Genomic DNA, 21,541 nt, shown 5'->3' with positions numbered 1-21,541 from the left:
AATGCTCATGGGGTTCTATTAATGATATTCAGGAATTTTTCCAGTAGGGGCAAAGAGGCAATTATCCTGTTGTTAAAGGCAATGGCTAGGCTACATATCTGGTATTGTACAAGTCTGGATGCTTCACTTTAGGAAAGGATGTGGATCTGTTCAAACAAGTGCAAAGAAGGGCAACGAGATTATCCAGGGGTACAAACAGGAACCAAAAAATACTTTAGCTCTGTAAATTGCACCATCTGGAGACTAGGCACCTGTGAAGAGACCTGACTGAAGGCTTTAAGGCTTTGAATGGATTGAGTAAATTAAACGTTGATGGGATCTTCTTTTTCAGATGACACACACACACCTTGATAACAGTGGTAAACTGAAAAAGAATGGTTGAGGATATATGTGCAAAATTTGCTTCCAGCCAGTGAATAACTGACTGCTGGAACAAACTATCATCTGGTATTGTAGAAATCAATAGTTTGAATAAATTTAAAGAAGAATTAGACATATTATTGGATGGGAATGACAGATGAGTTGAGTATTTTTTTTTTTTTTTTTTTTTTTTGTTGATGTTGTATAATGAAAAAAATATATAAGCTTGCTTCCTTACATCATTTGACACTACATTAATAACAAGCTGGACCAGTGGGATTAAACTCTTTTCAGAAAACACTATGAACTTTCTCTCTGAAGCTTTAAATCTATCAATTGTATAGTGTTATTCACATGAAGAATTGTGTATTTTTTAACTGAATAAATAGCCGGCTGAGATTGCAATCAGTATTATATGCAATACGGCCATAATGGGCTGATTTATACTAAGAAATGGAATGTCCGAATTTTGTGCTGGTAGGGGATGATAAAAAATTAATAATCAAATAAAATTAACAATAGTCAATTAAATGATTCTCAGTAAACAATAATAATGAAGTAAAACTGACTTCTGCTATTCTAAATAATTAAGAGCTGCAAGCTTTTATCATGAAAATATTGAATACATTCAAATTTTAATCACTTCCCTTTACATTTTTTTGCAAGTTCTGTTAAGCAACAAAAAGAAAACAGGGCTTATGAACCATATGCTTCCAAATAATAATAATAATAATAATAATAAATAAATAAAATAAAAAATAACAACATGACTGCCATCCTGGCTAGATTAGTGTGGTATACTATTCTTTTGGCTAGAAAAATATGTAGTCTGAAGTTAACTCAAGATTATCACTGAAGAGTTAATAAAAATTTTATTTAGAGTAATGTTTCTTAGTGACACTAAATAAAAATCACAGCATTTATACATATTCTATATTCTTATCAACAAGGCAATTTTGTAATACATTTATGATACATGTATGACATATTTCTAAATACTAAATGTAGAGGCATTTTTTTTTTTCTGTTTCTTAATAAAAAATAAAAGTTTAAGGAAGTTATTCAAAGCCATTCTTGTCACAAATTCAGCCTTCCGATCCACATCAAAATTCTAACAGTGCTCTCTCTCTTGCTAAAAGAAGTTTTATCAAATTGCACACAATGAATTTGATTTTTAGAGATAAACCATTTTTAACACAGAATATAAAATGTTTCTACAAAAAATCCTATTACACATTCACTGAATAAATTCTAGTTACATCAAAAATGTACATATAAAAGTAATAATATTCACAAATAATCATGGTTAAATAATCTCAAATAACCATAACAAATTCATATTTACATACACATACATATAATACAAATAAAGTTAAAAAAATTTTAAACATGAAAATCTTCTGCAGTTAAAGTTCTATTTAAAGTCATAACAGAAATCATAATTTGGAGGATCCTTGGGAATTGGGGGTGGAGTTTTAGGGATATCAACACCTTCAGTATCTAACAACCTCAGTTTTATATCCATACTTAAAAGTGTTTCATGATCATTTTTTGTTTCTTTGCTTGTCATCTTGTTTCCTAACAGAGCATTTATCCCATCACAAAAGTAATCAAATACTTTATCATTTGGAGCTACAAAGTTGAGGGGTTCTTGATCTGAATCTGGAATTAAAGAAAAAGCTAAAGAAAGTGTAGATTTTGTTCTTTTGACATCTTTCATATGGGGACACTCTTTACCTGTCACAAGACTTTTAATTTCTACAACTTGAAGCTTATGAGGCAATTCTTCTAATGAAGGACTAGTGTTCTCATCACAATCTCCGTAATGAAACACTTTATGATTAGGAGAGAGCCTGCAATACCAAAATTTATCTTTGATGCGCTGTCCTTTATTGGAATATTTAGTGAACATAGTACCTTCACAAAGATACTGAAGTCTCTGCTTTTGAATTAAATCCATTATTTCAGGAGAAATCTGTTCTCGTAATTCTACAATAGGACGAGCTTGCGACTCCCATTCTTCTCTATTAGATCGTTCCTGTTGCCAAAGATTTGTAATTTCACTATATGTAAGTGTGGCCAATTTACTCTTAAATTTTTCAAGAGTTGGTAACGGTGGGTCTGTGTTTAAGGCTCGAGTAATTTGCTCTTTTACCACACTAATTACTTTTCCAAAATCTTCGGTTGTTGCTCGCATCTCTTTCCATGTTTTATTTAAAAGCACAATACAAATACAGAAAAATTCTTCAAAAGGATGATCATGATTAAAAAACATAGGATAGAATGTTTTTCCTTGTTCTGTTGGAGGTTCTCCTATTTTGAGTATATCACATAATAGTTTGGTAAGTTCTATACTTGTTCTGCCAAAAGGGCACTCGTGCTCATCTGCGCGACAGGAATTTTCAAGCACAACTTTCGTATAATTTTCAGTGTGATTTCTAGCAAAGTAAATCATGTTGTCAAGTGCAAGCATCCCAGGAGGAGTTTCAGTAAAATCTTCGGCAGGGTTCACATGATTCTTAAAGCCAAGCTTTTTATAATCTTTAGAATAGCCACCACCTTTTCTGCCAGCTGAGTTAACTGCTTCATTATCAGTATCAAAAGCAATTTTTCTCAATTCCAAAATTTTTTCTCTGGCTTCAGTTTCTTGTGGATCTAGCTTTGTATTCATCCTTTCCTCTAATAAATTAAATAAAAGTGTTTGCAGAACATATAACTGATGAGCCATTTCTGCACCCACATGCTGTGACTGAATTATTTTGGTCAGAATAACATCTCTAATGTGTCTTGATGATAAAGTTCCAGCTATTTGTTTTCTTTTTGTACCATCAGCTTTTAGAAATAGGGCATTAATTAATGCAATAGCATTCTGCTGTATTTCTGGACTAGAAGAATGTAAATGCATTATTAAGTTTGGAAGTGTAACTTCTTGCTCTACCAATGGATATTTTCCTGAGCTATTCAGTACCAATGATTCCAGTATGGCTAATGATGCCTGTAGTGATCTTACTTCTTGGTTAGCAGTTTGACTATTCACCTGATTTGCTACTCTACCAATAAATTTTGGTTCTAAAATATCCCAAGAAACAATTCCATGATCCATTAGTTCAACAAATGCAGTAAGTGTGAATGCTAGTTGATCTCCATGACAGGTTCCATTTTCAATGACATTAATCAATAAAGTTAATCCCTGCTTATTAATAAATTCTAAGGCAAAGGTATGATCTGCTGAAAGTTTAGATAACTTCTGGAGGGCTAACTTTTTTGTTTCATCTGAATGACCAAAATTTAATTTTTCTAATATTTCTTGTGCAGTCTTTGTCGGTGAATATGTCAGTCTGAGTACACAACCATTTTTGATTTCATTTCTATTTTTTTCAGTTATATAATTATGTGCATTATCAGAAAATTGAAGTGCATATTGTTCTGGCTCAGTAAGACTCCAATGAGTCGACAAGTCTTGAATTATTGCAGCTAGAGGCCGTTTCTGGTCAAATTCAATCAACTGTGGAACCTGATCGTCCATTTCCACAGCAATTTTCACTATATTTGCATCCTTTATAGCAGGCATTTTGACTAATTTAAAATAAAATTATGTATTATAACAAGATTATGCACTTAGAAAGGTGTTGTTCCACCAAAGATAGCTACAGAATTTTCTTGAATAAAATATATATAAGGCTAACCCACCTACAAGTATATTAATTCTCAGAACACAACCACACGAAATATAATAATAATAACATATATATAGATGTATATTTCATACAAATACACGGCATAAATACTGTAGCATTACATACTACCTAAACACAAGAAACAACGCCACTCCATGGCTTGTTTTCATCTACAAGTGAAAACAAAAAAATCACTGTCCCATATATCCCAATTATACTTTATAAATTCTAAAATGTTATTGATTTGACGTTTAGCAGATGGTACTTTTTTGGTTTTTTTTTTTGTAGGCAGACAAATCGCCCATAGAACACACTCAATTAACAGACATAAGACACAGGTATATAAGGTTGATGTATATAAGGCCTTGAATGGGTTGAGCACGCTGAATTCTGGGATCCTTCCACTTGTTCCGATTACGAACCTAAGGGGGCATAAATTCAAATTAAGAAAAGACAGATGTAGAATAGATGTGCGGAAATTTGCCTTTAGCCAGCGGGTGGTTAATTGCTGGAACAAACTTCCATCTGTCGTTGAGGAAATTGATAGGTTGAATAAATTTAAGGAGAAACTGGACAGGAATTTGGAGAGAATGGTGTGATTTTTCTTTTCTTTTTTTTTTTTTTTTGTTGGCTGATGCTGCATAAGCTCATACATTTGCTTTCTTGCATCACATGCCACTACTACTACTACTACAGCACGGCAGAGGACTTTAATTATTCGTGTGGCCTAAATATAATAGTTATTTCAGACAGATGATGTCGCAGACAAATATTAATAATACTGCATCGAGTGTGGCGCAGGATAAAGTCACTCGTGTTCAGGTCTTAGGCAGAGGGGTCGTTCGAAAAATCAGAGGCGGTCACCCGAGGAAGACAGTGAAGCCACAAGAGAAGAGCAAGACCATCCAGACCCACCAACTGGAAGTGCTTCCTGCGCAACTGCGCTAGTGATCATCCAGGAAAGGAGAAAACGACAAAGCATGAAGTGGAGCATCGAAATGAATACGTACATCATGCAAGCATACTACGAAATAACGAAGCTGGAGACCGATATGACAACTTACAGGGCGAGACTACATACCAAGTGGCTGGAATGATTCCCGGATGTTTGGGTCACCGAATATCCGGGCATCGATTCCCGAGAAGCCAAGGATGTACAAGAAATGAGAGGGTGGGAGATTGGGGTAAAGTAAAACTTCTACCCCAATCAAGAACTCTCACCGATAACAGACGATCAAGTAAAACAGACGACCAAGAAGCTCACTTGCACACACACAAACACCTGGCTGAGCAGTTCACCCGAATGATAAGAAACCCAGAGACAATCCCGTAGTTTCTCACTCAAGGAATCACATATCTGAAGCGGAAAGATGAAGATACAAGAAACCTGGTGAAATATAGGCCAATCACCTGCCTCCCAACAATGTACAAGATCCTGACCAGCTGCATAAACCAGGAAGACAGCAGAAAGGATGCAAGCGGCTGAACAAAAGATGCAAGGAGCAATTAACCGTAGATGCCGCGGTTATGGAGCAAGCCTACAAGAAGTGCCACAACATGTACACAGCCTACATCGATTACCGCAAGATCTTCGACTCCGTGCCTCATAGTTGGCTAATAGAGGCGCTGAATATCTACAAAGTCAATCGAATAGTGACAAACTTCCTAGGAGAAACGATGGCGAAATGGAGTACCACCATTAAGGTCGAAAACATCACAACCAGACCAATCCCCATTAGGAGAGGAATCTTTCAGGGAGATGCCCTAACCCATTGTGGTTCTGTCTAGCACTTAACCCGTTATTTACCAAGCTCAACAGTAGCAAGTACGGATATAAGCTCAAAGAAGGAAGGAAGAACCTGTACACCCTCACCCTCACCCAGCTGATGTACATGGATGACATCAAGCTGTACGCAGGAACCGAGAAGCATTTTCAGCAACTACTCCAGATCACCGAAGAATTCAGCAATGATATTAGCATGGAATTTGGTCTAAACAATTGCAAAAGCCACGGTTTGCGCCAGGGAAAATTAGTCACACCGAAACTACCCGCTACAGAGTGGTAAAGAAATCGAAGTCATGGAAGAGAGTGAGATCTACAAATACTTGGGGATGATGCAGCCTCAGCAGTTACAGCACAAGGAAATTAAGGCCTGCCTGACCGAAAAATACCATCAGAGACTCAAAAGCCTACTGAAAGCAAAGCTGAATGGAGGGAACAGTCAAAGCCATAAACACCTATGCAGTCCCAGTGCTAACATACTCCTTGGGGGTCATAGATTGGACTAACACCGAGCTGGAGGATATCATGAGAAAGACAAGGACAATGATGACCAAGAGCCGCTAACACCACCCTAAATCTTCTGTGGAGATACTGACAATTCCCGGGAAGAAGGAGGAAGTGGCCTGATAGACCACATTGAGCAACAGAAGACAGCGATAGTTAACCTCAAGGATTACTTCCCGAAACACAGAGCAGCACTCCACAAGGCCATAAGGAAGATAGAAAAGCGGTACACCCCACTCAACCTAAGCGAGGAGTCCTCCCCGACACAGGAAGTACAAACGAAGATAGAAAGATGGGCAGGAAGACACTCCATAGCAGACCCTACAATGATCTCCATCAGGGTAATATAGATAAAATTGCTTCCAAAGCATGGCTCACGAGCGGGACGCTTTGCCCCGAGGTTGAAGGATTCATGCTCGCCATCAAAGACCAGGTAATCAACATATGGAACTATAGAAAATACATCGCAAAGGAGCCCGGAGTGTTAGATGACGATGCCACCTGGCCTCAGAAACGATCCAACACATCGTCGCGGGATGCAAGGTGATCACCCAGACTGAGTACACTCATAGACATGACCAAGTAGCCAGGATAATACATCAGAAGCTAGCCAGGATAATACATCAGAAGCTAGCCAGGATAATACATCAGAAGCTAGCCAGGATAATACTTCAGAAGCTAGCCAGGATAATACATCAGAAGCTAGCCAGGATAATACATCAGAAGCTAGCAAGGAAATACCAGTTGGTAGAAGAAAGTGCACCGTACTACAAGTATGAACCCCAGGCCGTACTAGAGACCCCAACACACAAGATGTACTGGGACCGAGACATAATAACGGATAGGACAATCCCGCACAACAGACAAGACATAACCCTTGTGGACAAGAAGGAAAAGGCTACATATCTGATTGATATAGGGGTACCCAACCCTGGCAACCTGCAGAAAACCCATCGGGAAAAATCAGGAAGTACACGAACCTAAGACAGAAAATCAAAGGGATGTGGCATATGCAAGAGTAACGACCATCCCGATCGTCGTGTCAATCACAGATATGGTGCCAAAGACCCTACATAACAGTCTAGCAGCAATAGTTATCCCAGAGAACACCTACAAGGAATTCCACAAAGTCGCAATCCTGAACACCTGTAGGAATGTCAGAGATTTCCTCGACCAATGGTAACACCAGATATAACAACAACCACCCTGTGTACTTGGTAGCAACACCTGTCACGAGGAGGACCCCCAATCAGGGAGAAATAAATATAAGAGCAACAATAATAATAATGATAATAAAAGCTTTTTTTATTAAGTGGCTTAATCTCCGGCTTCGATAGAAAGGGTTTCTCTTCCAGAAACTCGCATTTGTCGTCAGCCGTTGTTGTTGTAGTAGGTGGTTTAGGAGCATCAGGGACTAAGGCATATTGCCCCGTATATATTCTCTGTAAATTGAGTTTGCGATTTTCTGATCGTTGAACGAAAAACCCAAGTTTAAAGGGGGAAAAATCATGCCACCCCTCACTGAGATCGACTAATTCAGCCACGTTGTGAAAGAGGCCTACAAAAATTTCCTCCGTGATCGACGGAGGAAATTTTTCCTCGGCTTCGACTCGAGTCCTTTCCACCAGGTGTTGGGAGGTCTGCGAGCCTGTCATCTGTTTTACCCATGAGGGCGCGTTTCTCGTCAGCAAAATAGGCAAACTGATCAGAGAACTCACCTAATTAATGGACACAATAAACGTCGATGAATGAGGTTGTTTTCGGGTAACCGTTATAGGAATTTTTTTAATTCCATGGTTGTCACCCTTTCCTGGTAGCGTAATCAGAAAAGCACATTGCAATCTTCCTGTCGTTTGGTGAGGACAAGGTTTCATTCCTGTCGAAATATTTAAGAATTTTATAGCCCCCACAACATGCAAATAATAAAAAAAATTAATATTCAGTACTTGCGGAGGGCTCACGAAATAAACGGAATGCAAGAAACACTGCATTTAGTAGTCATGAGCGTGAATCCCATTCACTCAAAGCACGTGTACTTATGTACTCTCTTGCCTGACCACTCGACAAGGGCAGCCTTTTTTGCCCTGAACCCACACGCCTATGGAATTACAGAAGTGTATATACGTTTATTGGCCGATTCTATAGAACACAACACTTAATAATGTACAGAATATCATGAGCTTATGTTAGTTGGCCGTTAATACGAACATTTATTTATTTCTTCATGATTATCTGGACGGTCCTAATCCGCTTTTTTTAGCTTTAGCATTAGCATTAGAAAAGGCATTTTGATGCAAGAAAGCCAGTTTATATAGTATTAGCCAAAATCACCTCCTTATCCCTGCTAGAAAAAATACCAATATATTATCGACAAGACACCATGAGCTACTCTGCAGACAGTTTGCACTGCACAGAAAAATTCATAGGTGCCTGCACAATTACCCCCAAGGTCCTATCATTCTCTACTACTGTGAATATAGTACCACACAGTTGATACGTTATTCTGGGATTAAAGTTCCCGTATGTAGAACTTTACATTTGTCAATGTTAAACTTCAGTTGCCACCTCTCAGCCCACCTGCTCAAATTTTCTAGATCCGGTTGCAGCAGCATACTGTCATTAACAACAATGCCGACCTACGTATCGTTTGCAAACTTGGACATTAAGCCTAATATAATATCATCAATATCATTTATAAATACAGAAAACAACGATCTACCCAGCACTGAACTCTGGGGGATTCCACTAGTAACATTATTCCATGAAGAGCAGTGTCTATTTATTACCTCTCTCTCTCTCTCTGTCTTCTCCCACTTAACCATCACTTTATCCATAGCAGCAATTTGCCTGCAATGCCACACTGCTCCAATTTTTCCCTGCAGTCTTCCATGTGCAACAGTATGAAAAGCCTTTCTAAGACCCAAATATATGATATCAAAATTATTCTTTGCATCCAGTTCTTTTGTGACCACATCATAATATCCAATAAAATTGGTTAGACAAGACTTCTCCCTAACAAACCCATTCTGTGTCCGAGCTATAACTGAAGTGATGTGTGAATGATGCTGCAATGCTTCTTTAACCAGTGCCTTCATTAATTTCCCTGGAACATAAGTTAAACTAACAGGTTTAGAAATATCTGAGTCTCGCTTCGTGGATTGAGGTCACATTTGTACAACTTCAGTCCATGGGGACCTCCCCTGAATCAAAGGAAGCTCTCAGAATTATGGCTGCGGGTTTGCTGACTTCCTTTGCTGCCTCCTTTAATATAACTGGATAGATTCCATCCACCCAAAATGCCTTTCTTATGTTTATCTTCAACAATTTCTCCTGCACTTTTCTCTCAGTAATTACAAGATTATCCAGCTTACTGCCAGAGTTTAATTCACCTCCGGTATCCCTCTCCCTGAATAACTCCGCCTGGAATGTAGATGCAAAATATTCATTTAGTTTGCAGCTACCTAAGCAGGATTATCACCAGTTGAACCGTCGATATCGAGTTGACCAATCTGATACACCCCTTCCTTCTAGAGTTTACATAGGTAAAGAACTCTTTGCTGTTTTCTTTGCATCCTTTGCCAAAGATTTCTCGTCATCTGCCTTTGCCTGCCTAGTTACAGACAAGCTTATATCTCTCATAGGGTTCCGTGTCACCTGTTAATTTATATGTATCCCATGCATTTTTCTTCTCTATCATCCATTTAGGCCTAAACCTTGAACAATATGTCTTAGTTGGTGTGAAAAGCCTAGTAACTCCAAGATTTATTCTTTGAATGCTTCCCATTTTGAATTTGCTGTTGGTGCCATCATCAGTTGGTCTCACCGTATAGAATTTAAATACTCTCTCAGACCACCATACTCACTATTACGAAAGTAAAAACGTTTCCCTTTACCCTTGATGGTAGTTGCCTCTTTGAGTAAATCCCACTTCAGCACACTGATTACTGACACCAAGTGTTTCCTTTATCTGTAGATTCTTAATGCATGAAGAATCACTACTGATAATCAGAACAAGAGTACTCCTCCCTCTAAGTTGCCTCCCGAACATGCTGCTGTAGAAAACAATCATCCATTAAATCCACAAAAGTCCCTCTGGTGTGTGAGTGACCAACCCACAAATTCCAGTCAATATCTGGGAAATTAAAACCCCCATTATAAGACACTCTGATTTACTGGCCCACACTATTTCTCTTTACAGTTGTTTATTATACTCATCAGAGTCATTAGGCCTACATCACATTCGTACTCTCAATTTTGCTTTCCCAGTGCATATGTCACACCAAACTGACTCGACAGTGCACTGTCCATTAATGGCGACAGGCTGTGCTTCCTTGGATTTTATGTGTTTCTTAACTAATTGCATAACCTCTCCTCCCTTCCTATCCTGTCTATACATATTGTACTCCCCAAATTCCAGTTCTTCATTCCTTATGTCTGTGTGACAAGACGTATCTGTTGTCCCAACAATATCTGTCTTTGAAGTTTTGAACATCTGAAATTAATCAAATTTATTCACCAAACTCCTAGCTTTGGTATGCACACAAGTAGGCATGCACCTGTTTCTATTCTTAGCTACCCTAACACAGCCCATGTATTTACTTGTTCAGCAATGACTCCCAGCAGTCTCTGGAGTCCCCTGCACTTTGTTTTCCAGGCTGCTGCTCATTTCAGTCGAGCAGTGCAAGAATCACTTTCACCTCTACCGGCTGCTACTGTTAATATATTAATCCGTGTATTCCCCCCAGGCTAGCAGTTTTCCGACCGATTTTACTCTGCCTCGATAACATCAGCAAATATTCTTGCACCCTTTCTATTTAAGGGTATCCCATCCCTGTAGAAGCAGTCTCTCCTGTTATCAAGCACAGCCCAGTCTGAGAAAAATTATACCCCTAATATTATATTTTTCTTTCAAATAATTTTTTTTATCAAATAATACAAAGGTATTTACTATTCGTGATATGTCTTAGTTCCTTAATTTTCTTTCCGATGATATGATACTCATATATCATCATATGTTCATATTTCATAGGTGTTGATTTGATTTCAATAAATTTCCTAATGTGCAATAGGGGGCTTTCTGCCCTTCTTGCCAATCCCCGTACCCGCTATTCTATATAAAATGTCTTCACAGTAGCACAGTGCATCGTCACCCTCCCTCTCTAATACCTGGTGGAAAATGCCTGGGTTCAAATCCCATAGATGATGCGACGAACTTTAATGGGTTTCTTCATTCCGTGGCTGAGTTAGTCAGTGTCGGGCGTATATTGCAAGGTTTTTTCCGTCTAGCAAACAGGGAAATCGACCAGAGAACACACGCAATTACAGACACACATATATGTAATGAATTACGGGTGACCCTAATATAATAACTTAAATATTATAATTTTTCTACATAAAATGTAGAGGTATGACGGAGTACGTCAAAAACGTTTCTTTGTAAAAGACACGCCTGTCGAAACGCACTAATCAGGAAATGACCTACCTGATTATTTTCCTGTGCATTTGTAGTGATGTAATTGCCGCGGTCACTTGTACCATGTGACCCCATCCCTCTTCTTCCATTGGAAACACTACCCCTACCATGCAGCATTCTCAAGGTCGAATAAGTATCACTATGTAGTTATTTAGATAGGTCACTTAAGAAAAGGCCATTTGTTTCAGGTTCCACAATGCACGAGGAGTATTGTTGCATCCAAAAGAGCAGGACTAAAATATTTACAAACTATACAAATATTTAAAATGTTTACAAAATACTAAACTATTTACAAATATACAAACTATATCGGGATGAGGGTCCATTCTTATTAAAATACGAAAAACGTTTTAATGGAAAATCAAATGTTGCCGGGTGTGGCCTTCTATATGACAGTGAAGCACGTGCACGCGGTTGATGAACGTTATAGTAGTAGTAGTAGTAGTAGTAGTAGTAGTAGTGGCACTTGATGCAAGAAAGCAGTGTAGGAGCTTATGCAGCATCAGCCAAAAAAAAAAAAAAAAAAATCACACCATACCCTCCAATTGCCTGTCCAGTTCCTCCTTAAATTTATTTAACCTATCAACTTCCACAACGACAGATGGAAGTTTGTTCCAGCAATTAACCACCCGCTGGCTAAAGGCAAATTTCCGCACATCTATTCTACATCTATCCTTTCTTAATTTAAACTTATGTCCCCGTAGGTTCGTATTCTGAACAAGTGGGAGGATCCCATCAGAATTCAGCGTGCTCAACCCATTCAAGGCCTTATAGACCTCAATCAGATCACCGCGCAGGTGCCTAGTCTCCAGCCACTGCAATTTGCAGAACTTAAGCCTCTCTTGGTAAGAGGATCCCTTCATTCCCCTCACCGATCGTGTTGCTCTTCTCTGTACACGCTCAAGCAAATCTACATCCTTCCTAAAATGAGGCCTCCAGACCTGTACGCAGTACTCAAGGCGTGGCCTGACCATTGCCTTATACAGAGGGACAATCACCTCCTTTTCCCTGCTAGCAAAATTCCTATATATCATTGACAAAACCCAATGACCTGCCCTAGCAACCTGTCTACATTGCTCAGAAAACTTCATATCTGACTGCACAATTACTCCCAGGTCTTTTTCATTTTCTACCACCTTAAGTGTAGTACCACACAGTTGGTACGTTTCTCTGGGGTTACTTCTACCCATATGCAGTACTTTGCATTTGTCAAGGTTAAACTTCAGTTGCCACCTTGACAAATGCAAAGTACTGCATATGGGTACAGTTGTCTTGATGCGACGAACTTTGGTATGCGCTCTACATTGTTAAGTGTCTGATTCTGCCCAGTAACCTAATTGTGTTCTTCCATTTAACGAAAATAGATGTATGATTGTAAATAGTTTAGTTTTTTGTAAATATTTTAGTGTTTTGTAAATATTTGTATAGTTTTGTAGTGTATAATGTTATTATTTGTACTGTATATTGTTATTATTTGTATAATAAAAACATCATACTAATATTAAAACGCACTGATTGAAATCTAATCAGGAAATTACCTCTGTAATTATTTACCTGCGCATTTGTAGTGAGGTAATTGCACCGCTCTCTTCTCAAAAGACTAAAATGTGGCCACTTAGTGTTGTGTAATTTAATTATTTTTAATTAATTGATTAATTATTTTTTAATGTTGACTTTACATTACGGTTCCTTTTCTTGGAGGCTGTATTTTTGTGATTTTAAATATACCCTGTTGGAGATTCGGTGAACTGTCTGCCTTCGTACTTATTCAGCTGTATTAGCGAATTCGTTGGAAAATGCAGTGACCCGGTAAAATTTTTCTGAAAGGCTTGTATTTTTTTGTTTCTTTCAATGAGCATTTGAGATAGTTACACTAATTTTTGCTGTACGATAAGCTGAGGTAATAAGAATGTAGTTAAGCTAATTGTGCGTTGTTTATATGCCTAGTATGTAGTAAATTTTTCATTCTTTTCCATTCATCATGTCTGATAATGTTCAAAACTTGCAACATCTAAATCCTTTTACAAATTGTACATTAGCCTCATTATTGTAACATCTCATACTGTGAAATCAGAACGAATTGCTCTCCTTATGCTTAAAACAAGTAACAGGTAGTTTTTTCTAATAGGGAAGCATTACTTGTTTTAAGTATAAGGAGAGCAACTCGTATTGATTTCACTGTATGAGATGTTACAATAATGAAGCCAATGTACAAACTTTGGTTAGCCTAAAAAATTCAACTATGTAGTAATGATGCAAATGCACTAACCAATGGTATGAGTATATAGAGCTTAACATGATGTATTAATTAAAACAGAGCAGACAATCCGCAAAATGGAACATTATCAATAGAATCTTCTTTCTGTTGCCCCCTCCAACTTTAGTTGGAAACCAATTCTAATGAGATGTAAAGATTAACATATAAAAAAAGATATTTGTAACGTGTCACAACTAACCTATATAACAGTGAAGTTGTAATCATGTAAACATTTTCAGACACTCAGAAATTTTGTTTGCTGTGGTTCATACCAGCCATATTGGTAGCTTTACAAGTTTTAACGGCGCCTCCATAGCCAGGTGGGCAGGAGCAGCAGTGCGTAGCACACGCTTCTTGATTAGACTGGGGTTTGAGCCTGTGACCACCAAATACAGAGGATGTGGAAAGGTCAGGGAATGACCACCGCATATCCCTGGAGCAGTATGGTCTTAGTTGCTAATGCTCCTAAAAACCAAATAACAAACAAGTTTTAACATTTCAAAGTTCATTTACATAATGCAAAATGGCATTGGGGTGCGACTTCCCCCATAGATGCCCCTATTAGAAAAATAACTCTTTTCAACATCAAATTTTAACTTAACAACTGGAATGCCAACTGCTGCAACTGCATAGGGATCTTAGAATATTCTGTGACTACAAATTTAATTTTGTGGTATAAATCATTAACCATTTGGTCTTTCGAATATTATTTAACAGATGCTACTTGTTAAATAAAATCACATTGAGCATTCCTTTCTCCACCAACATTAGCATAGTGATGATACATCATTTTCTATTTTGCTTTGATTTATGAAGTTACAACAGGTTAAGTCAGTGGTTTTCAACCTTGTTTTTTTAATAACGGCACCCCTAAGTAATTTATTTTGTTTTGCGGCGCCCCTACTCAATTTTCTGCCTGTTAGATCCGATTCTGTGTGTGTGTGTGTGTGTGTGTGTGTGTATATATATATATATATATATATATATATATATATATATAATAGTAAAAATATGTTATATGATAGTTATTACAATAATATAATTACAAAAATTACATTTCATAATACAAATTATATATATAGAGTATATAATAATTTTATTCTTTATATAGAGGTACTAAGTAAACATCAGTTATAGATCACCATAAAATTAAAAAGATACTGTATACCTTTTTATAATGAAATAAACTTATAAATTAAAAAAAAAAAAAAATAAGTTTAAGTAACTTAAACCCAAATTACATGGCACCCCTGGAATGTTGTTGCGGCACCCAGGTTGAAAACCACTGAGTTAAGTGTTTGTTTTGCATCTGATAGATTTTTTTTGGGAGTAGTTGGAACGTACAAATACGCTGCCGATCTCAGTTGTAATTTTTTCCTCTTAACCACCCCTCAGTTTGGGTGGGAAATGAATTGCAATTAATATATATACATTAGTAACATGTTATAATTTAGCCCTTTTTACATCATAATGTTTTCCAAACAAGTGTTGCTGGATGAAAAGTTGGAAATTAAGAGATGGGACAATATAATAGATGAGTGATAAAACATTCAGCACAAGAGCAAAAGTGTTTTTAAACAGTGAAAGGTGAGATAAATCATGTAACTTGTAATTAATAAAACATCATTTTCTGTTCAACAAATGACCTAAAGGCTAAATTTTTGTAATAAAAACTGCATCCACCAGACATCCATGAAACAGGTCGTTTGCTTTTTTATGAGGGTACCTTGATGAAGTTTTAATCACTAAATTTATGAGAATTTAGTGCAGACTAAAACAATCTTTTCCATATTATAAATGCTGATAATGTCATTAAAATTGCTACACCTCTTATTAAAAGCATTTAATACTCTAGAAAACAGGACTGAAAAAATTACATCAACTTAACTGGTTTCTCCAATTAATTTATTTTAATTTCTCACTGAATGGCCATATAATCAACCAGTTTCATAAAATATTATCCCATTGTTCAAAATGAGAACTCTACCTTTTTGTATTCACCATTTTAATCATGCTTTACAAATTGTTTATCCTCTGTGGAAGCTTAGCACCACTTGTTTTGGGTTTGAGTCCATTGATGAATGCAGTGGCAGATCCAGAAGGTGATGATCCCCCCCCCCACCCTATAAAACCTGAGTAAATTGCACTCAATACTGGGTTGTGTATACAGAATACAGTAAGTAATATTAATCAATCCATACAAAGATTAAACTTTGCATGCATGTTTTACGATGTGTGATTTTTATTTTTTTTCTTAAATGAACTCATTAAAGCGACAAGATTTTCTTTTGAAGCAGCAGTTATGGCAGCTATGACAAATGCAACTAAAGAACTTTCCAGTAAGGACTTTGAAGAAATTTTTTTTTTTTCAATTACAGTCAAACTCTGTTTTAGCATCATTCAGGGAATGATTAAAACATCATTCTTGATGTTGTCACTGAATGATGTTGTAAGAGAGGTTGATATATTTATTTTAAGTTCTGCTGAAATTAATAGATATTTAATAATAAAACCTAATTAGCAGATATTGTGTATCTGCTAATACATAGATGATATGATATGTATGTATGTATTACAGATACTGTACATATATATTATATAGTTATGACTCCAGTTACACTAAAGTGTTTTGCTTTCATGGGCATTGTGCATACTATTTGCATATATACATTAAATAAATCTGTCCAACTAGTGGCACACAAAGTTCTCACTTCCAAATAATTTGAAAAATGTTCTGTGTTAATCAGTAAAAGTGGACCACTTACTCAGATATTTTCACTCTTTTGCTTCAATTAAAAGTTACTTTTTTTCAGATGATTTTTTGTTTTGAATTCCAAATTGTGTGCAATGTTGAGTTTGATAAGTTAAATTCATGAGCACAATGTATTTTTTCTTCTCATTTCCTATTTCTCTCATAACATTGCAGCATTTAAACTTTTTTGCTTACCAACCATTGTAGAAGTATACTATATGGTGAAAAACTCACATCTTAATAATCTTTGCAACAAAATGAAAACTGACTGGAATTCAAAATGAAAACAGTGTTCTTGAGCATAAGTGTGGCTGATAGTAAATGATGCAGAATTTACTCCCAAAAAATAAACTTTTGAGATTGTCAATTCCTTAGGGCAAGTGTGCTTCCATATTGTGGCATTGTTTACAGAGAAACCAATTGCACTATAGTACTAGAGACCATAAGGAATGGTTGGTTTCATAAAGCATACCATGTACACAAGTATTAAATGTAGGCATAGGAGGGATATTGGAAACAGGAGCCTCTGAGACATAAGGAATACAGAATTTGAACACAGTGAGTACAATATTTACAGGAAGGAGCGAGAGACGGGTGGGGGAGTCATGCTCTTGGGCAAGAAGCACAGAATGTTAGGCAGTGCATCCACATTATGTGGGCAGCCAGTTCAATGTTGAATTAGTTTGGCATGACATAAGCACTGTAAAATTAAAATGAGAGTAGGAGTTCTGTACTGTAATGAGAATAATGAAAAGCTGTATAGACAGGTAGATTGGGCCAGCGGATCAGAATATGTTATAGTGGGGAACTTTTAACTTTGCAGATATTGATTGAGGCTTGTGGGTTGATCGCTCGTGCAGTATTATAAATTTTCTGGATTTATTGGATGACTGTTTCCTATACCAGTACGTTAGAGAGGTAACAACAGAAAGCAATAATCTTGATTTAATTATCAGCTGTGACTCTTCATGCACTAAGGATATCCAGTGACTTATTGATGTGGGATCTACTTAAAGATGTAAGTACTGTCGAGGGTAAAGGGAAGAACTTTTGCTTTCATAAAGGTGATTAGAGTGGTTTCAATTCTATTCAATAAGACAAGATGATGTTACTAATTAATTCTGAATGGAAGACATTCAGGAAAGCAATTGTAGAAGCTACTAAGCTTTTTATACCAACAAAGAGATATTGTTCAAGGCTTAGATCTAAATGGATGGCAGATGAATTAATGAGACTAGTGAAGAGATGAAAAATGCTTGATAATTTTAAATTGGTAGGCAACATGGAAAACTATAGTAAACACAAACTAGTTTGCAATCATGTCACTTAGGGGATTATGCAAGCTAAGGCAGAGTAAATTTAAATAAGCTGATATTCTTACTCATTCTCAGACAATGAACACAAGGGAACATAAACTTAAATTGAAAATTAATGCTGCAGAATAGATGGTGCAAATTTGCTTTCACCCAGAAAATAACTGATTGTTGGAACTATCTTCAGGTGTTATGGAAATGGATAGTTTGAATAAATTTAAAGAAGAATGTTAGATGAGGTGGGTATATATTTTTTCTCTCTCTCTGCTGTATGTGCAGGAGGTCCCTGGTATCTGAGTCCCCGCAGTTATGAGGTTGCAAATAATACAAAAAAAAATTATGAAAATATTTAAAAAAAAAAAAAAAAAAATGCCGACCGGACTAGCCGGGTGGGTAAAGTACCTGCCTAGCAACCCAAAGGTCGCGGGTTCGAATCCCGCCTCGGGCTTGGATCAAAGTACTGCAAAAACCTTGGGAGGTGCATTATGGCCACAGAAGCCGATGCGCCAACAACTACCAAAAACAAACAAATATAAAAAAATATAATAGTATCTACTGTAACATGGAGAATTTTTGGAAAAGTTTTAATATTCTGCATGGTATAGAAATGATTGGAGAAGCTTGGAAAGAAATTTCATGTAGATTAATGAATAGCTCATGGAAAAAGTTATACTCTGATGCTGTTCGTGAATATGAAGAATGCATTGTGACTGTGTTACAAAATGAAATTTATAAGTCTTACAAAAGAAGCGGGATTCCACGAACTTGATGATGGGAATATTGCACGATTGCTTGAATTCGAGTGCAAAACCACTTAAAAATGAGGAGCTAATTCTGATATTGGTCTAATAAGAGAATTAGACCAACTACCCACAGAAGAAGAGGAAGCCGAAAATTATGCAGTGGAATCACCAAAGGATAAAGATTTGAAAATAAAAAAAAATTAAGGGAAGTACTTGAGAAAATTGACCAAGCACTTGAATATTTTTGTGAGAACTGTCTTCATGATCATGCAGCTAAAGTTAAGCGTGGAGTTACACAACTAAATGCTACGACACAACTTTATCTGAAAAAATACGGCAAAACGCACGCACACACACACACACAAAACTGGATTCATTCTTTATTTGTAAAACTGAAAAATAGTGTAACTTCCATAAACTTAACTTTACATTGTTCAACATATAATAAAAAATGTCTAATAAAATAATTGTCATTTTTCAGTTTACGAAAATTTGGTCCCCGTTTTAAGAGGAATTTTCTGGAACCAATTATCCTCGGATAATGAGGACCCCTTCTATAAACTTGCTTCATTGTTAGTTTCTTTATTCTTAACCACAGGAAGGTCTGGAAAGGGCAGACTGTAATGTATGTCGGTTGTAACTGTTTAATTTTTTTGCTTAATTTCCTTGTTATTCCAAAAATTCCAAATTTTAATTTAATTAAAATTTGGAATTTTTAATCCTTAAATTAAATATAAGTTCGCTATGGCAGTTATTTTTATATTAAACCTTTCTTAGAGATAAATTTATTTTCTTACTGTTAGTAAAAAAATTGTTTAATATGCCTTATAGTGCATATATTAGAAGGGGTATTTAAATCTGGATTGTGCAATAGAAAAGTTTTTATTATTTTTTTTTTTTTAGGAGCATTAGCAACTAAGGCCATATTGCTCCTGGAATATGCGGTGGTTATTCCCTGACCTTACCGCATCCTCCGTATTCGGTCATCACGGGCTCGAACCCCGGTCTAATCAAGAAGCGTGTGCTATGCACTGCTGCTCCTGCCCACCTGGCTACGGAAGCGCCCATAGAAAAGTCTTGTACAGTATATTAAACAGGAGTGTTGAGCAACAAGAAATAGTTATTTAAATTGGTAATTTTCCCATATATGAATATTAAATGCTTGTCTCATTTTTTATATTTTTTTTATTATTTTTTTATTATTAAAATTGGATTATACCATTTAGCCGTAAATTTTAATGTCATGTTTTTATTATTAATTAAAAAAATATATTTAAATATTTTTTTTTTTTTTTTAGCTGTATTTCAAATCTGTCAGAATGCTGGTCAGCAGAATACCTTCACTTATAAAACTTGGATCTTGCTCTGCAGTTGGGATAAAGAATGCAAATTTTAATCATCAGATATGTAAATTGCATCAAACTGCAGTAAAAAGAAGTGACAAGCTATTTGTTCATCGAGATACTCAGGAAAATAATCCTGATATACCATTTGAATTTACACCTCAAAATATGAAAAGAGCTGAATCCATAATAAGTATATATCCTGAAGGCCACAAAGCAGCAGCTGTGATCCCACTCCTAGATTTAGCCCAGCGTCAACATGGATGGCTTCCTATTTCAGCTATGCATAAGGTTGCAGAAATATTGGAAATGCCTAAGATGAGAGTTTATGAGGTAGCTACATTTTATACAATGTTTAATCGTGAGCCAGTAGGAAAATATAACATCCAGGTTTGCACAACAACACCCTGTATGTTACGTGGAGCAGAAGAGGTTTTGGAATGTGTAAAACAGAAGTTGAGAATTAAGGAAGGTGAAATTTCAAAGGACGGACTTTTTTCAGTAAGTAGTGTTGAATGTCTTGGTGCTTGTGTTAATGCCCCTATGCTTCAGATAAATGATAATTATTATGAAGATCTCACACTAAAAGATGTTGAAGAAATTCTAAATGACTTGAAAGCAGGGAGAATGCCAAAACATGGACCAAGAAGTGGGCGTTTTGCTTCAGAACCAGCAGGGGGTTTGACATCTTTGACAGAACCACCCAAAGGGCCAGGTTTCGGTGTGATGCCTGACCTCTAAGCTGTTAGAAGAGTATGTTGTGTAATAATGTAAACTACCTTCCAGGATTATTGCTTGGATGGTGTTAATATGTAAAGTATTGTAGAAATAAGTGTATTGAGATCGTAGAGAAACTGTGAGATCAGAATAATTAAAATATCACAATAAACTATTCTAAATAGTATTAAATATTCTTTTTGAATATGGAATGCTTTCATTATTGTTTCAGCTCTAGCTCTGATATTAACATACAGTATTTCTCTTTAAATTCATAAAGCAGTGAGGTGGTTTTTTGTCGTAATAATCTATTCCTATTTAACAATGTTTTTTAACCTACATAGTCATATACCAACTTTCAGTGTCTTAGTAACTCTCCTGGAATTCAACGTAACTTTGCTGGAATTCTTGTAAAATTAATACAGTTCTGTTTAAGTGAAGAACTTTATGAATCAGTTGCAATTATACAGAACAAGTCATAAGTTTCTTGCACTTTTAAAATTAAATATTAAATCTTTTGTTCATGCATATTTTTCCAGGATACTTAACATTTGATTAGATAGAGAAGAAAGAATTTAATAATGAAGCTTTTTAAAATGTACATTTGGGGAAGGGGATG

The 21,541-nt window shown here is 36.3% G+C and overlaps 2 protein-coding genes across 2 annotated transcripts; one reads left to right on the top strand and one right to left on the bottom strand.

The window, feature by feature from the left end:
- Window positions 1-1,774: 1,774 nt before the first annotated feature.
- Ced-12 (engulfment and cell motility Ced-12) lies at window positions 1,775-4,088 on the bottom strand. Its single transcript, XM_090375549.1, has one exon. The coding sequence runs from the start codon at window positions 3,929-3,931 to the stop codon at window positions 1,775-1,777; it is 2,157 nt and encodes a 718-aa protein (XP_090231675.1). The 5' UTR covers window positions 3,932-4,088.
- Window positions 4,089-13,528: 9,440 nt separating this feature from the next.
- On the top strand, window positions 13,529-21,134 carry ND-24 (NADH dehydrogenase ubiquinone). Its single transcript, XM_090375548.1, has 2 exons — window positions 13,529-13,606; window positions 20,161-21,134. The coding sequence occupies exon 2, from the start codon at window positions 20,182-20,184 to the stop codon at window positions 20,944-20,946; it is 765 nt and encodes a 254-aa protein (XP_090231674.1). The 5' UTR covers window positions 13,529-13,606; window positions 20,161-20,181; the 3' UTR covers window positions 20,947-21,134.
- Window positions 21,135-21,541: the final 407 nt, after the last annotated feature.

Source organism: Mastigoproctus giganteus, chromosome 6 (genome assembly GCF_048544385.1).
Source record: "Mastigoproctus giganteus isolate SK-2022 chromosome 6, ASM4854438v1, whole genome shotgun sequence".
In the NCBI taxonomy this organism is placed as follows: domain Eukaryota; kingdom Metazoa; phylum Arthropoda; class Arachnida; order Uropygi; family Thelyphonidae; genus Mastigoproctus; species Mastigoproctus giganteus.
This window is presented reverse-complemented; position numbering and strand designations above follow the sequence as displayed.

What these genes read in the sequence shown, in the direction of transcription:
- Ced-12 (XM_090375549.1), bottom strand. Translation starts at nt 3,931, where the DNA reads ATGCCTGCTATAAAGGATGCAAATATAGTGAAAATTGCTGTGGAAATG.
- ND-24 (XM_090375548.1), top strand. Translation starts at nt 20,182, where the DNA reads ATGCTGGTCAGCAGAATACCTTCACTTATAAAACTTGGATCTTGCTCT.